This window comes from Semicossyphus pulcher, unplaced genomic scaffold (assembly GCF_022749685.1).
Source record: "Semicossyphus pulcher isolate SPU_LCO1_2020_fin unplaced genomic scaffold, fSemPul1.0.p SCAF_17, whole genome shotgun sequence".
Classification (NCBI taxonomy): Eukaryota; Metazoa; Chordata; class Actinopteri; order Labriformes; family Labridae; genus Semicossyphus; species Semicossyphus pulcher.
In genome coordinates this window covers 3,009,874-3,027,366 of record NW_027211681.1, presented here as the reverse complement: position 1 = coordinate 3,027,366, position 17,493 = coordinate 3,009,874, and the positions used below count along the sequence as shown (strand labels likewise).

General features: G+C 40.0%; 3 protein-coding genes across 5 annotated transcripts; 1 reads left to right on the top strand and 2 right to left on the bottom strand.

The window, feature by feature from the left end:
- Nucleotides 1–545: 545 nt before the first annotated feature.
- On the top strand, nt 546–6,727 carry LOC138594515 (polymeric immunoglobulin receptor-like). The gene is made up of 8 exons (XM_069665634.1): nt 546–623; nt 855–1,181; nt 4,265–4,585; nt 4,696–4,995; nt 5,133–5,210; nt 5,384–5,488; nt 5,597–5,661; nt 6,260–6,727. The coding sequence occupies exons 1-8, from the start codon at nt 581–583 to the stop codon at nt 6,416–6,418; spliced, it is 1,398 nt and encodes a 465-aa protein (XP_069521735.1). The 5' UTR covers nt 546–580; the 3' UTR covers nt 6,419–6,727.
- Nucleotides 6,728–7,858: 1,131 nt separating this feature from the next.
- On the bottom strand, nt 7,859–11,067 carry tekt4 (tektin 4). Its single transcript, XM_069665636.1, has 7 exons — nt 10,540–11,067; nt 9,664–9,734; nt 9,416–9,559; nt 9,208–9,294; nt 8,992–9,127; nt 8,765–8,919; nt 7,859–8,633 (listed from the first exon to the last, which is right to left on the bottom strand). Exons 1-7 carry the CDS (start codon nt 11,065–11,067, stop codon nt 8,420–8,422), a joined length of 1,335 nt encoding a protein of 444 aa, XP_069521737.1. The 3' UTR covers nt 7,859–8,419.
- A 1,295-nt stretch (nt 11,068–12,362) lies between these two features.
- LOC138594517 (polymeric immunoglobulin receptor-like) lies at nt 12,363–16,005 on the bottom strand. 3 transcript variants are annotated; one of them, XM_069665637.1, is made up of 7 exons: nt 15,809–16,005; nt 15,280–15,600; nt 14,870–15,169; nt 14,654–14,731; nt 14,375–14,479; nt 14,149–14,216; nt 12,363–13,098 (listed from the first exon to the last, which is right to left on the bottom strand). In XM_069665637.1, the coding sequence occupies exons 1-7, from the start codon at nt 15,912–15,914 to the stop codon at nt 12,925–12,927; spliced, it is 1,152 nt and encodes a 383-aa protein (XP_069521738.1). In that variant the 5' UTR covers nt 15,915–16,005; the 3' UTR covers nt 12,363–12,924. The 3 variants fall into 3 exon arrangements, with proteins under 3 accessions (XP_069521738.1, XP_069521739.1, XP_069521740.1); XM_069665638.1 differs by lacking the exon at nt 14,654–14,731; XM_069665639.1 differs by lacking the exon at nt 14,149–14,216 and having other exon boundaries at nt 13,050–13,098.
- Nucleotides 16,006–17,493: the final 1,488 nt, after the last annotated feature.

Here is a 17,493-nt window from a genome sequence, read left to right as displayed (position 1 = left end):
TGTTAAAGTAAAAGTAGCCCATGTGAGAGTAAACAGGAAACTGTACTTAAACATCAAAAGTAAATGCCTGAAAATGTCCCCTTTAAGTTATATTATATTATAATATATCATAATACATGGGTGGATGGCCCGCTGTTGTCTCACAGCTAGAAGGTTCCTGGTTCGAATCCCAGGACGTAGGGGGCCTTACTGTGTGACGCTTGCATGTTCTCCCCGTGCATGCGTGGGTTCCCTCCAGGTACTCCAGCTTCCTCCCACAGTCCAAAGACATGCTTGTTAGGTTCATTGGTGACTCTAAATTGCCTGTAGGTGTGAATGTGAGCGTGACTGTTTGTCTGTATGTGTCAGCCCTGTGACTGACTGGCAACCTGTCCAGGCTGTTACATGACAAATTACTTGAACAGAGGCCAAACTGTGCAACTCTGTGGTAAAGAATCTAATACCACACTGAGAGATAATGTTTGATGACGCATGTTGTGGGTGTCACATTCTTCCACCTAATGTTCTCCCCCTGGTATACACTGCAGATAGTCAGTTCAGACATTCAAAAAAGCTATAGTTTCTCTACTGTCTCACAGTCATGAAGACGTGGACCCCTGAGAGTGTGCTGCTCATCCTCTGCAGTAAGTTCTGATGGATTTAAAAAAGATACACATTTATTTTTTAATCAGATGTAAATTGTATTTCAATATAAAGCTGTAAAACATCCACATTTTTGTGCTCATGATAAGATTTTAAAAATACACAGCTCTAAAAATGATCTATCAAATATAATTCATTTTCTATGCATAGGTAGAAAAGTATTGTAACATAAAAGTTTTTGATTTTGTTGATTTTGTCTTTTCTCTTCACAGTTGCTTTGTGTTGTGTGATGATAGCAGCAGATGTGACCCATTTCTTTGGATATGAAGGGAAAACAGTTAATTTTTCTTGTCCCTATGAAGACAACTATGAGTCTTACGAAAAGTACCTTTGCAAGGATAACTGTAGAAATGAGGATGTTCTGATTAAGACGGAAGAAGCAAATAAGCCCAAATACTCCATCTATGATGACCAAATGAAACGTATCTTCTCAGTGACCATCTCTGATCTGAGTGTTAATGATGCTGGGCAATACTGGTGTATGGTGTCCACATTTGGGAAAGATATCGCAGCAGAAGTAAAATTGGAAGTAAAGACAGGTAAGCAAATAAGAAAAATATTACATAAATATAAGCTGTAGCAGTTGTTTGTACAGCCATTAGGAGAGAAGGGGGAAATATACAGGTATCATAATGAATTTGACACCTATAAACATGCAACTTATCGTAACTTCCTTTTAATCAACATTTTGACTTTTTCCAAACCCAACGAGGAAACATTTTAGTAAGAAAGCTGCTAGTTCTTTATGTATGTATGTATGTATGTATGTATGTTTGCTTGTATGTATATGTATATTTGTATGTATAAATGTTTGAATGTATGTATGTATGTATGTATGTATGTATGTATGTATGTATCTATAAATGTATGTATAAATGTATGTATGTATGTATGTATGTATGTATGTATGTATGTATGTATGTATGTATGTATATGTATGTATGTATAAATGTATGTATGTATAAATGTCATGAGTTTATTGTTTAATTTTGTATTTAATATATTGTGTTCTGGTCTCGTTTAGTTATGTAATTCATTTGTGTTTCATTGTCTAGAGATTTTCTGCTTGAGTTCTGCTATCACAGTCCTGAGTTTGGTTTTTAGTGTTTCCTGTTTTATTTTGTAGTTCTTGCCCTATGTATGTTTTGTCTTACTTTACTTCCTGCCTTTGTGTGTTTTCCCACCTGTTTGATTATGTGCCCTGCCCTTATTGATTCACCTGCTCCCTTCATTGTCTCACCTGTGTCTGATTAGCCTCACCTCCTAAGTTTATTTAGTCTTTGTGCTCCCCTGCCTTGTTGCCAGTTCATTGTCGTCTATCCTGTATCATCCACCGTGCGTGAGTCTATGTCGTCTATCCTGTGTCGTCCTTCTCTGGAGTTAGTCTATGTCCCTGGATATTCTTTGTGCTTCCCCTGACCCCTCGTGTCTCTTGGATTACCTGTTCCTGGTTTTGTTGTAAGTTTTTTGCTCTGCCTTTTGATTTTCCTTTTTGTCTTTTGTTGGATTTTAGATTTTGTTTTGCATTTTTGCCTTTTGTTTATTAAATCCATTATTTCAGTCTGCATCTGGGTCCTCACCTTTTTGTTTAACTCGTAACCGTGACAATAAATGTATGTATAAATGTATGTATTTATGTATAAATGTATTACGCTTAATAGTAGAACTGGATCCCCAAAAGCAGACACACTCACAGGAGGCAGAATACAGGTAATCCGGTTTAATAAGAACTTAGGTTACAAGCAGCAGAATAACTGTGGCACAAAAAAATCTCCTTGGGGTCAGGACGGAGAACAGGTGAGGCTGGGCGTGGAAGGACTGAGGCTGGTGTAACAGGTATCTGCGGCGAGGGAAAAAAAAGGTCAAAAACAGGTTTACAGAGTCCGTAGTAACACTCAGAATCTGCATCGGCCGGGTCGATATTTGACAATATAGGCAAAAAAAAATACAGAAAATCAATTTCTTCGGATTCTTATATCAAAATCCGATATTTTTTTCTTCCTGTAAAAAAAAAAAAAATCCTGTGTGCTTACGTAAGCTAGCACCAAACAATTTCAACCAATCAATCAGCAACATTTAGCCGCAGAGCACCAAGAACGTTCGGTCAGTTAGCTAGCTACTGCGCTGTGGAGAACGTCTGTCTACGCCCACTTCTCAACGATCAAATCAAATCCATCAAAATGTTATGTCCCACCTGCAAGTCCTGTTTCACTCGGAAATACGTAACGATACGGAAGCTAGATACTCTCGAAATGCCGTTTCAGCTCGACTTTAAGTACTGCAGCAGGTGGAGAATGGCTGGATGAGAATAAACTGCAGGTGTGAGAGTGGAGTGAAAGTTGGTCAACCACGCCCAGCCTGAAAACAAGGACAAGACAGACACAACACACACAAGGGAGGGAAAAAACACAGGGAAAACACAAGGAACTGGCGAATCTTAACAGTATGTATGTATGTATAAATTTATGTATGTACATATGTATAAATGTATGTATGTTTAAGTGTTACAATCTTACAATTTCATTTAGCAGACGCTGCAACAGGCAGTGTATAGGGCGTGGCGGTTTAAAAAATAAAAATAAATTAAATAATCATCGGCAACATCAACAAGATCAGTATAGTCATCATCATCATGAAAATCCTAGTCAGCATAAACTACATCCTCAATGTCATCATCAGTAGCATCAATATCATTAAGTGCAGAGGTGTTCATGAAAGAGCTGGGTCTTTAGCTTCTTCCTAAAGGTTAAAGGGACTCTGCGGATCGAATGGAGTTTGGAAGTTCCTTCCACCACCTGGGGACTACTGAGGAGAAGAGTCTAGTTAACGACTTAGTGCCCTGTCGTGATGGGAGTACCAGGCGCTTTTCATTGGCAGAGCGTAGTGGGCGGGAGGGAGTGTAGACCTGGTTGAAGGCGTTCAGGTAGGCAGGAGCCGTTTTTGTTGCTGTTTTGTAAGCGAGCAACAGGGTTTTGAATTTGATGCGATCGGCGGCTGGGAGCCAGTGGAGGGATATGAGCGGTGGAGGGATATATGCTGTTCTGGGTTGATTGAAGACAAGTCATGCTGCTGCGTTCTGGATCATCTGCAGAGGTTTGAATGTGCATGCAGGAAGGCCTGCCAGTAGGGACTTGCAGTAATCAATGCGTGATATCAGGAGAGCCTGTACCAGCAGTTGTGTTGCATGCTCTGAAAGCTAGGGTCTGATCTTCCTGATGTTGTACAGGACGAATTGACAAGACAGAGCAATCGAGGCCACATGAACCTTAAAGGTTAGCTGGTCATCAATTATGACACCCTAGGTAAGTAGGTATGTGTGTATGTATGTATACATTGTATGTATGTATACATTGTATGTATGTATATTTGTGTATATGCGTGTCTGTATTAGTGTGAAAACAGCCTTTTCTACTCTGTGTTGCAAAAACACCCACTTTCAAGAAAATGTATTTCATTTTTAACACTTCTGACACACAATTGTTAGAACTGTATCTATACTTTGGATGAGCAAAATTATACCCATTAATTTGTGTAATTAAATTATAAACAAAAACTCGAACATTTTAAATTCCACACCTGTGTCAGTGCTTGTGACCGTGTCTGGTACTTATTTCACTGACAGACAGCTGCTGTGACCAAACCACCACAGTCCAAAGTTACGAGGAGGACTCAGTGTCCTTGAGTTGTCTGTATGAGTCTGAGGACGAGAACAACAGGAAGTACATCTGCAGAGGGAAGCAGCCCTCCACATGTCTGCAGCAGGCTCTGATCACCTCTGACAACAACATAAATGGAAAGTTCACACTTACTGATGACAAGGCGACGAGGAAATTCACAGTGAAGATTACCAGTTTGACCCGAAGGGATTCTGGGTCGTACCTTTGTGGTGTCCAAAGAAACAATGGCCTGGATGTTTTCTCTGCTGTTGAGCTGGAAGTTAAAGGTCAGAGGTCATAGGTCTTCCCTCTATGATAGAACTGTAAACTGTTAACATCAATAGCACCTTGATTTTGGCTAAAGATCATTTTGCTCTACTGTCTTTCTGTTTTTCAGAGTGGTGCTGTGTGAACTCAAGTGAACTGAGCGGCACCGTGGGACGTCCAGTAACCTTGCAGTGTCCCTATCCACCACAACACAGAGACAACAGGAAGTTCCTCTGTAAGGGAGACCACCGCAAAAACTGTGCAGACATTGTGACGAGTCAAAGCAGGTTCTCACTGCAAGATGATATTTCTTCAAGCTCTTTCTTGGTGAGGATCACAGAGCTGAAAGCAGAGGATGCTGGGACATACTGGTGTGGTTCAGACTCTCAGTGGAGTGCTGGAAACTACGTCAAGATTCAGCTGTCACTAGGTAAGATTATGGCAACACTATAAGGCATTTATTTAAAGTTAAAACTATTTTTGTTCATTTTTGCTGGCACAATAAATACATTTAATATAGAAAATCCTGTAAAAAAGAGAGAGATTCAGAGTCTGTTTCTCTGACAGTTTTTCCACAGCAGACCAGCACTGTGGTGGAACCCAGCCGATCAATACTAACACCTACCCCTGGTAAACCTGTCAAAGGTGTGTGTGAGTGTGTGTGCTCTGTTTGAACACACACTGACTGTTTATGCAAAGAGAACATGAAAATACCAATTTTGCTGCTACTTGTGTCTTTTTTGTGTTTCACATTGTGACAGGAGATATGTGAGTCTGCTGCTGATGCGTGTGAGCATGAACCTGTTTTTTTTACCCAGATACCACACTCTTCCTCTATGTGGGTGTCACGGTGGCAACTGTGCTGCTCTTGCTGACAATTTCGTTGGTCGTAATTTATAAATACAAGTGTTGCAAGGTGCAAGGTATGTTTTATAAATGCATGCACAGAACCATGCACTAACACACACACACACACACATACATATGCATGCAAACAGCTTGTTTAAATAATTTGATCTGTGTGTTTCAAGGAGCTGGAGTCAACAGGAACAAACCCAAGAAAGCAGAAGCAGAGGAACAGATCAGTTTAGAAGATGTAAGGAAACAAAACACTTGCTAGAGGACACATGAAACTCTTTCTGCCTCCCCTTCCATCCCATCCCCACACATCCCAGTCAGTCGATGCAGACGGCTGCTCACCAACGAGTCTGGTTCTCAGAAGTATGGTCTAGCTCTGCTTTATTGGTGTCCAGAGATGACTTTTATTATAATTTGGAGATTTAGAAATAGTAATACATTGATTGATGATGGTATATCTATGAGTGAACTGAAGAGGCTGCAATATTCATTTCAGTCCGTGTTAAAAATTAGGGGGAAAAAAAGGATGCTTCCTCTCATAGTCCAAAGACATGCTTGTTAGGTTAATCAGTGACTCTAAATTGCCTGTAGGTGTGAATGTGAGTGTGAAGGTTGTCTGTCTCTGTGTTGGCACTGTGATTGACTGGTAATCAGTCCAGGTGTAACCCCAACTCTCACCCAATGACAGCTGGGATTAGCTCCAGCCTCCCTGTGACCCTGAACAGGATAAGCAATATAGATGATGGATGGATGTGATTTAAAGTTGTGCGTAACATGAGTTCTCATCTGTACAATACACTCCTCTCATCTCTTTGTTTTCCTTCATTCTTTATTAGATTTATGAGAATCAGGATGTTGTAGCGTGCTTACAGCAGAGGACCTCCAAACAGCACAGCGACCGTCACCAGTATGACGATGCAGGTGAAGACCAACAAAACTCTGTGTACCAAAACTTCTCCACAACAGAAGATATCTACTGTAATCAAATCTCTTAGCTTTAATGTGCTAAAGCCAAGAGATGAACAGCTTGCAAATCTGTAATGAGACTTTGGACTTTCTGAGGAAAATATCCTGTTTTTATTTTCTTCATTTACTGAGACTAACACGTGTTTCTGTATCAGTGTTGGCCAAACTGTCCTGTTTGACTGAAAACTACAGTACTACTGTACAGATATATTCATTACTCATATTCAGTGCCCTTACTAACATTTGACGTTTTGTGCTTACACTCATTATTGCTTTTATTCATTAAAAAAAAAGACTTCTTGTAAGAAACTGTTGAAAAACCATTTCATCAGATATAACCCAACTGTAAGTTACTGCATGTACATGTATTACATATTTTTAGTAAAAAAAAAACAACAACAAACAAACAAGAAAAAAGCATGTTTTTACATATCATAGTCTTTCTTGAAAAAATAATATTGTCTTTTGCAATAAATAAAGGGAATATTCACACAACATCACAGTCAACTGCGGTGACTGTCAAGAATATCACGATATACACTATATCAATATACAGTATATATCATATATATCAATATCACATGAAAGTGAGTGATGTTGTGCTGAATATCATCATGGCCTCGAGTGTGATATTGCTTTTACAGTCATTCTGTATAAGCAGCAAATAGTAGTAAAAAGTAACAATCAACAACAGAATACTTTTTGCCGTTTTGCTGTTAGTGTTCGATATAATTTGAACAAATTCAATGTCACGTTGAAGTAGTTCGCACTGGATTTTTGCAGAGAAGTGACAGCCCTATTACACAGCTGTGTTAAATACTTGATTCCAATTGGTTAATTATGGCATTCCGAGGTGTATTATTTCTCAATAATAGACCATCGTTATGAAGAACAGACTGTTGCTATGGATGCGGCTCTAATCACACAATCCAGAGGACTAACTGTAATCAAACAATCCGCTGAATCGGGGGTGCCTTCAGAGGGGGTAAAAAAAAGAAAAAGAGACAAAACCGTAAACAAACAGAACACAGTCCTTGATACGGCTGTGTTTAAAGATGGTGAATGGAAAAGAAAAAGACTAGACGAGACAGAAAACCTCAATCAGGTGCTGCACTGATTTCTGTGGTCCCGTTCACCTTGTCTTACCTTACCATCAGTGGAAATGTTTTTATTGAATCTGAGTAACATAAGGTTGGTTGGTACGGGGTTCCATTCCACGATAACAACCTGCTCGCTATACATTATCGCTTACTCGTTTCTTCCCCAGACATTTCACACATTTACACAGTGGCTTACGTTCTGCCATGACAGTGGTTTTGGTCAGGGTTTATAATTACAAATGCATGTATGTACGTATGTATTGTAACAGGACTGGCCAGAGGACAGGCAAAAAGTGGAAGTGCAGCAATCAAATACAGTCAGGATAACGGAGGAAAGGGGTTTTTATTTACCCTCACACAAAGTCTTAAACCAAAACAGAAAATCTAGCTCCTTCAGGTGCCCTATCACTGAAACTACAAAATTCAGAACACTACCTTAGCTGGACCACTAGCCAACCTACCGGTTCCAAATGCCACACAAAGTTTGTCCTGGATATCACAGGAGGAAGAGACTGAGAGCCTCCTCCTCTCAGTGTGTCACAAAAACTGAACTCCGATTGTCCTTTGTTCTCCACTGATGTAGAGATCAGCCCCAGGTGTGTGGCTTCCCACACCTGCCCCCAATACTGTCAATTGGGAGTGGGTGGAGCCACCTGGCAGAAATGTAGATGTAAATGTATGTATGTAGATATTTATGTATGTATTTATGTATGTATGTGCATGCATGTTCAGTATGTATGTATGTATGTATGTATGTGCATGTAATAATGTATGTATGTATTATGTATAATCAGTTGATGAATTCAAATACTATTAAATATGTTCTTAACTACAAATCTTTTTAGATATAAAAATTGATCCTCAAAACACAGCACAACAAAGACACAATAATCTGCGGAAACAAAGCAAAGTCCACACAAGCACTGGTCTTCAATATCCCAACAGTGAGGAGATGCTTGGGTATCGTTTACGGTGAGTCATGCACTTGTCTCTCTCGATGAACAGAGAGTGGGTTTTACAGTTTATGTCCTTCTCAACGGCAACACGTGACTCCTCCAGGTGGGACAGGGAGCCTCTGGCCTCACTCAGCTGCTGCTGCAGACATGCCAGGGTAGCATCAATCTGCCGCACCTCCCCCTCCAAACTACACGTAGGATGAAGAGAGAGTACAGGGATTGACAAGTTGTGTGTGTGTGTGTGTGTGTGTGTGTGTGTGTGTGTGTGTGTGTGTGTGTGTGTGTGAGTGTGAGAATAATTGGTAATGTGAGTGTGTACCTGAGCTGGGGTTCATCTCTGCAGAGCTCCATGTTGGGCCTAAGGGAGCGGAGGTAAAGTCTGGACTGTGCGACTCTCAGCGGAGCCTCTTTGTTGTGGATGGCCTCCTGCAGAGCCACAATGTTCCTCTCCTGGGCCCCAATCTGCTCCAAGATCTACACAGACGATCACGCAAAAGATAATCAATCATAGGTGAATCCAGCCCTAATTCCTTTGAGTTTATCTACCTGTGCGAGCTTCATCTCCAGCTGGGTCTTGGCCTCTATCAGCTCCACGCAGCGCTGGCTGAAGGCTCGGTCCACGCAGGAGCACTGATGTCTCAGGTCGTCTGTGGTGTCCTGCAGCACTCGCTCCACCAGCATCCTGACACATAGACAGCATCAATTTAAGCATCAATTTAAAGCCATGTCATCTTTTGACTGGATTCTTTGGCAGATAAACACCTGAGACTGCTGGTGGCGTGTTCTTCCTGTAAGGCCTTGGTCAGGTTGTCCTCAGTAAACTTGGTCCATGCTATACTGTTACACACCCTGAGGAGACCAGAGGACAAATTGTATGAAAGTTATGTACACTTTCACATTTTCCATAACTGTGGATTTATTTAATTTATTTCTAAGTTTTATAAAAGACGTCACACACGCGTAGACTCACTGGTCCTGCATGGTGGCTGAGCTGGGGTGGTGCCGTGTATCTGGGCTCATGTTACTGTATCTTCCGCTGTGATCATCAAAGTTGTAGGCCTGGTATTTATCAGACCAGTCCAACTCTAATGTCTGCTTGGCCTCTCTGTTCATCCTGACACACACAAAGAAACAATAAAGGATCATTTTTAATTTCTCTGGAGACAAAAGAGGATAGTCTATGAGTGGGTTTGGATGTCACAATGTTTGGACACTTACTTGATCTGACTGACGACCTGAGCTGTAGTTCTCTTAAGAAGAGCCTGGACGCTCCTGATCAAATGCACTTCCTACGAAAGACAAGCTTGATGTAATTGTAAGTCTGGGTGCGCCCTCTCCTGGTGTTACTGTTACACTGAATTCACAAATGGTGAAACATGATCCTGAGAAAAGTTGTGAACCAGAACAATTGTGTTACCATCTAAATTGAGTTACCATTGATATATCGGCAGGTTGTTTTCTTGAATAATCGGTCAAGATTCGATCAATTAAACATCAGGACAAAAGGACAATGTCAGATTACCATATGACAAATTTTGAACACTGTCAGTGCAAGAGCTAAACATATTCAGTTGAATAGAATTTAAGAGAATTCTCATATTTTAGAAGCTGGAGTAACCAAATAGTTAATCCATTATCAAGTTTGTAAAATTATCATTTCACTTGATCAACTGATCTAACAAACATATAATAATAATAAGTTGCAGGTTTATTATTTTAATTTCTCAATAATAAGTAAACATGTTTATTCCCAAAATATCAATTAAACTATTATCAATAAGACATTGTTTACAATTATTACTATTAACTTACAACAAGGATGACTTTTTTTAGTCATACTCCCATATTTGCCATGATAATTTTGGATAGAAAAAATATAAATTTATAATATTTAAAAATAATTAAAAATACATTTTTATATAATATTTTTGCCCAAATTTGGGATTTATATCCAATATTGGCCCTAATGTCAAGTCGGCTATGTGTTCATGCTTGTAATTTTTTTTCATGCAAAGAAAGTGATGCTTTTAGATGCTCTGTCTCTCTTTCATTCACAGTTTCACTGAATATATTTATTATGTAGCCAGTGAGCACCTTCAGCAGCTCCTCCTCCACGGAGTCTCTCACCAGGTCCGGTCCCGGTCTTCTGGCTCTACAGTTCAGGTTATCGGTGGCGATGGCGTACGGAGTCTCGGTAGCGTCCAGCGCCTTCTCCAGCTTCGTCTTCTGCGCCAGCAGCGCGTGCGTGTCGGTCAGCAGCTGCGCGATGTGCCGCTGCAGCTCAGACCTCGAGCAGTGGATATCCTGTAGTCTCTCCCCCAGAAGACGAGTTCCCTCAGCCTGTGTCTTCAGCGTGGCTGTCTCGGCGTCCTGGTACAGACTCTTGGACTCTCGTTGGATGCTGTTGGCTTCGCGGCGGTCGGTGCCGGCCTGCTGAAGGATGGTGTGGTAGTTGGAGAACCATTCTGCCGGTGTGTATTTAGCGGTGCGGTACCCCGCTGTGGCTGAGCCCGAGGCCGGCTGCGGGACTTCTGGCCGCACATGAGGCTCTGTCTCTGGGACCCCCTGAGCCACAGCTCTGCTGTCAAAGTGAGGCCGTGACACCAAAACATCTGAGCTCATTTTCTGACCAGATAAAAACTGGCAAGATAAAAAACTTAAACCCTCAGCTTAAAATTTAAAGTAGCTTCAGTGATGCAGAGTTCACAGTCCTGGCGTAGATCAGGCTGTATGTTTGTTTGGAGTAACCTGGTTACACATGGTGGCAGGAGCAGCTCAGGCAGCAGCTAGATCATGTGACTGTTAATCAAAGAGCTGATAGTATTACAAGTTGTAATACAATCTCCATCAGCTCATTTAGTGACTGAACTTGTAATTTACAAGTTCAGTCACTAAACAAATGTACCAACTGTTTAGATATTAAATATAATAACAAAGGCTCCTGGGGTCCAACCAGACTTAGGCCTACTTGTAAAAGAACAGAAAGCACACCATTCAAACTTTTATTATAGCAGCCAACATGTGTGTTTGCGCTACTGATGTTATCTTATTAATATATAGTTTTATCATTTTCTTATAGTAGACTTAAATAATCTGTTGTCGTAAAGCATTTATCTCAGTAGACCAGTTGTCAGTATGGTTCAGCAGTCAAGGGCAGCATCCCGGGAACACCAAAACAACACGTCACAATTTAAAATAATTTATTTATATCAAATAATTCTGCTCTTTTAGATCCCTTGACCTCACTGTGATCTACAAACTCAGCCTCAAGTCTAGGAATTGTACTGCAATACATCATGGGGCCTGAATCTATACTGTTGCTTACCTCCAGACATCATTTGGACTGTGTGGACAGAGAGCATAGGTGGCATCAGACATGCAACACTCTGTTTGTGCGATTATGTATGTCCTTGATGTCAAAATATATCAGGCAGATCACCATGGAGTGTTATGAACATTGTTGCTCAGTCCACTGTGGGTGTTTTGACATTTCTTACAACTCCACCATGCATCATTTCTTCATCTTCAACATTCTAGAAGTGATAGGAGAAAAAAAAACATCTTTGCACCAGTGGAATGTGTGAATGTCAAACATGCATTTGCATGCTGGGAAATTCGCACCTTATAGTGTGTGTTACCACAACCTACAACAATGTATAATTAGATCAGCAGCTTTATTAACTTGAAATCATCACACTCTTTGAGAGATGCTAAGAACAAAACTTATTAAGGTTCGACACTGTTTCTTTTTGGAGCCAAGAAGTGTAGCTTTAAACAGGAGATTGTTTATCTCTGGAAATAGAAGGAATTACACGCAAACAGCTGCTTAAATGGCTTGTTTGGCTCATGTGATATTGCTTAATTAAATAAAGACTATGATCTGTAAGAACAGGCTTTCCTTGATTGTATTCATTTATTGTTACAAAATACACATATAGGTAGCTTACAGTTGGGTTATATCTGCTGAAATGGTTATTTACAGTTTCTGTTCAATTATGAAAAGCAATAATAATGAGGGTAAGCGCAAAACTTGAAATGTTAGTAAAGGCAGTGAATATCAGTAGTGGATAACTGTACAATAATCTAGTTGTCAGTCAAACAGGAAAGTTTGGGCAACACTGATATAGGAATGTGTATTGGTTGCTTTAAATGTAGACAATAAAGACAGGATCTTCTTACCAAAATGTCCAAAGTTTGATTACAGATTTGCAAGCTGTTCATCTCTTGGCTTTAAAGTACATTTGATTACAGTAGAAGTCTTTTTTTTATGAATGAAAGCAATAATAATGAGTGTAAGCACACTTCAAATGTTAGTAAGGACACTGAATATGAGTAATGAATATATCTGTACAGTATTACTGTAGTTTTCAGTCAAACAGGACAGTTTGGGCAACAATGATACAGAAACACGTGTTAGTCTCTAAAAACAGGATATTTTCCTCAGAAAGTCCAAATTTTGATTACAAATTTGCAAGCTGTTCATCTCTTGGCTTTAATGTACTTTTGATTACAGTAGATATCTTCTGTTGACGAGAAGTTTTGGTACACAGAGTTTTGTTGGTCTTCACCTGCATCATCATACCTGTGATGGTCGCTGTGCTGCTTGGAGGTCCTCTGCTGTGAGCATGCTACAACATCCTGATTCTCATAAATCTAATAAAGAATGAAGGAAAACAAAGAGATGAGAGGAGGGCGTTACAAAGATGAGAACTCTGGTTTGGTTTTTAGAGTTCAGTGCACTTAAACTAGCAAGTACAGTAAATTGGCAGGTATCTGACAAACTTTTTCAGTACATTTTATCTGAAGGGTATGCAAGGTCTATCTGAATGAACAGTATTCTAAGCCTCCATTGTGGAAGAGTCTCTGCTTCAAGTGGAGGTTAGGTATCTCTGGGTCTTGTTCACGAGTGAGGGTAAAATGGATCATAGGATGCCTCCTGGGCGCCTCCCTTTGGAGGGTTCCCGGGCAAGTCCAAATGGGAGGAGACCCTGGGGCAGACCAAGAGTTCCCTATACATATATATATATATATATATATATCATGTCTTGCCTAAGAAGACCTCAGAATCCCTCAGGAGGTGCTGGAAAACGTTGCTGGGGAGAGTGACGCCTGGGTCACCTTGCTTAGCCAGCTGCCACCGCGACCCGGGACCGGATAAGCAGATGATAATGGATGACTAGATGGATGGATGGTTATGCGAGGTTAAAACATATTAGGACTCATCCTGGGACTTTGCTCAATATGTTTTCCACTTAAATGGTCATGTTTCTAAATAAATATTTTGATTATTGATTATTCTTCTATTGACATCATCAGGCCAATTTCTCAACTTGTGCCCAAGAGATCAAAATCCTTTGGGCCTATTATCCTTAATGTTCCAAGCAGATTTATGCTTCCAAGAGAATGAAGCCTTTCTATTTTAGATCCTACACGTTTCCCAACCAGCTCCATCAAGCCAGTTATATCTTAATGAGAAACATTATAGGCAGACCACATGACAGATTATTAAGACTCTTTTGATTTTGAAGTGCCTCCGAAACAACAAACCTAGCTTATTACACTGATGACAAATTCTAGGTACGTTTTTTGTCTGACAAGTTTGTAATGTGGACTGAAATAAACGTTACAGCCTCGTGAGTGAACTCATAGATATAAATATATTTCATGTGTCCTCAAGCAATTTTCTGACTTTCGTTTCCTTACATCTGCCACACTGATCTGTTCTTCTGCTTCTGCTTGCTTGGGTTTGTTCCTGTTCATGTTGCCAGCTCCTTAAAACACACACATAAAAAATAATTGAACAAGCTGTTTGCATGCGTGTGTGTGTGTGTGTGTGTGTGTGTGTGTGTGTGTGTGTGTGTGTGTGTGTGTGTGCGTGTTGCATGTGTGTATTCTTGCATGGTTCTGTGCATGCATTTGTAAAACATACCTTGCACCTTGTGACACTTGTATTTATAAATGACGACCAACGAAATTGTCAGCAAGAGCAGCACAGTTGCCACCGTGACACCCACATAGAGGAAGAGTGTGGTCTCTGGGTAAAAAAAAACAGGTTCATGCTCACACACATCAGCAGCACACTCACATATCTCCTGTCACAGTGTGAAACACAAAAAAGACACAAGTAGCAGCAAAATTGGTATTTTCATGTTCTCTTTGCACGAACAGTCAGTGTGTGTTCAAACAGAGCACACACACTCACACACACCTTTGACAGGTTTACCAGGGGTAGGTGTTACTATTGATCCGTTGGGTTCAACCACAGTGCTGGTCTGCTGTGGAAAAACTGTCAGAGAAACAGACTCTGAATCTCTCTCTTTTTTTACAGGATTTTCTATATTAAATGTATTTATTGTGCCAGCAAAAATGAACAAAAATAGTTTTAACTTTAAATAAATGCCTTATAGTGTTGCCATAATCTTACCTAGTGACAGCTGAATCTTGACGTAGTTTCCAGCACTCCACTGAGAGTCTGAACCACACCAGTATGTCCCAGCATCCTCTGCTTTCAGCTCTGTGATCCTCACCAAGAAAGAGCTTGAAGAAATATCATCTTGCAGTGAGAACCTGCTTTGACTCGTCACAATGTCTGCACAGTTTTTGTGGTGGTCTCCCTTACAGAGGAACTTCCTGTTGTCTCTGTGTCGTGGTGGATAGGGACACTTCAAGGTTATTGGACGTCCCACGGTGCCGCTCAGTTCACTTGAGTTCACACAGCACCACTCTGAAAAACAGAAAGACAGTAGAGCAAAATGATCTTTAGCCAAAATCAAGGTGCTATTGATGTTAACAGTTTACAGTTCTATCATAGAGGGAAGACCTATGACCTCTGACCTTTAACTTCCAGCTCAACAGCAGAGAAAACATCCAGGCCATTGTTTCTTTGGACACCACAAAGGTACGACCCAGAATCCCTTCGGGTCAAACTGGTAATCTTCACTGTGAATTTCCTCGTCGCCTTGTCATCAGTAAGTGTGAACGTTCCATTTATGTTGTTGTCAGAGGTGATCAGAGCCTGCTGCAGACATGTGGAGGGCTGCTTCCCTCTGCAGATGTACTTCCTGTTGTTCTCGTCCTCAGACTTATACGGACAACTCAAGGACACTGAGTCCTCCTCGTAACTTTGGACTGTGGTGTTATGGTCACAGCAGCTGTCTGCCAGTAAGAAGAAAGTAAAAGTAAAAAAAAAAAATATCACTACAGGAAAATGTCTAAAGTACAAAGGCGTTGAATTATGTCTGAATTATTGTTAATATAATAACACAATATAATATAATAATAACATAACATATTGAAAGCATTCATTTTAAGCTAAAATGTCTAGCTAAGTCTTTATTTAACAATGTGCAAATGCAGCACCTACCTTGTACAACTTCCAGCTTTACTTCAGTGTAAATATCCTTCCCAGTCCTGGACACCCCGCACCAGTACCTCCCAACATCTGTGCTCCTCAGATCAGAAATCGTCATTGTGAAGACTCGTTTCTGTTTGTCATCAGTGATAGAGTATCTGTTCTTCGTTTTTTCTGCCGTTGTAATAAGGACATCGTCATCTTTGCAGTCGTTCTTACAGAGGTACTTCTCATAAGATTGATAACCTTCTGTATAGGAACAAGAAACACCAATTCCTCTTCCTTCATATCCAGACACAGTGACCAGATCTGCTACACACAGCACACAGCTCAGAGCACCTGAAAAGACGAGACACAATTTAATGTTACCAAAAGAAATTAACAAAAAAATGTATTCAATTACTTGATATATTTGCTATTTAAAGAATGACTTACTGTACAAGGTGAGCTGCAGTATTTGAAGGCTGCTCATCTTCATGCTATTGCAAAGAAACAAGAACTCTCCAGGAAGTGTGTCTGTTACACCCAGGATATGTCAGCGTGTAGATGTTGAACTCTCACTTCTGTATTTATACCACTTATTTTTATCAGCCGTGGAAAACGACTATCACTCAATGGAATCTGCTATGAGAGGATTTTCTCTCTTGTAAAAATGTTGTAATGACTGACTTGTTTATGTGATTGATTGAAATATGTGAAAGAGGAAAAGTTTGTTACTCAAATGTCAAAGTAACAGGCTGAGTCTTAAAACTGAAACAAACTTTCATTTGAATCAGGTGAGTGTGTATGATTCAGTGTTTGTGTAGATAATTATTTATAAATCCTTAAGGCTTAGAAGTGAGCACTGTTCCTTTAAGTTAATAGGTGGTTATTTGCTAAAGAAGTTTGATCATCAAGTGCATATTATACCCTTTCCAACCTTGTACAGAAAAAGTGACAAGGTACATGGTGCATGACGGCAACTGGACATTAAATTAACCTTTATCCTCATGTAATATAAAACATTAAACATCATAAAATCCACAGTGAAATAAAAAAAAATATGTGCTGAATTCACTCACAAGTCCAAGTCTCAGCAATCCAACATCCTTGAATCAGTTAGGCCAGCGGGGGGAGCTGCTGCCTCTGTATTTGCCTTTATCCCTCAAAAGAGCAACATAAACTTTAGGCTTTGCATCCAACAATCTCATTACTATTTAAGAAAAACACATTTATTTTTTAAAGCTCCGGTGAGGAGTGTTTTGCTGGTTATGAAACAGACTATACAAGTCTCATGAAAAGTACCTGTGCAAGATAACTGTAGAAATGAGGATGTTGTGATTACGACGGAAGAAGCATATAAGCCCAAATACTCCATCCATGATGACCAAATGAAACGCAGAGTGACCATCTCTCTGAATAATGTCTCTCATAATGAATTTGACACCTATAAACATGCAACTTATCGTAACTTACTTTTAATCAACATTTTGACTTTTTCCAAACCCAACTAGGAAACATTTTAGTAAGAAAGCTGGGATGTGGCCCATTTTAGTTCAGCTAGTACTTTATGTATGTATGTATGTATGTATGTATGCATGTACATACGTATGTATGTATATATGTAACTATGTATTTTTGTATATACTGTATGTATGTTTGTTTGTCTGTATGTTTGAATGTATTTATGTATTTATGTATGTATGTATGTTTGTATG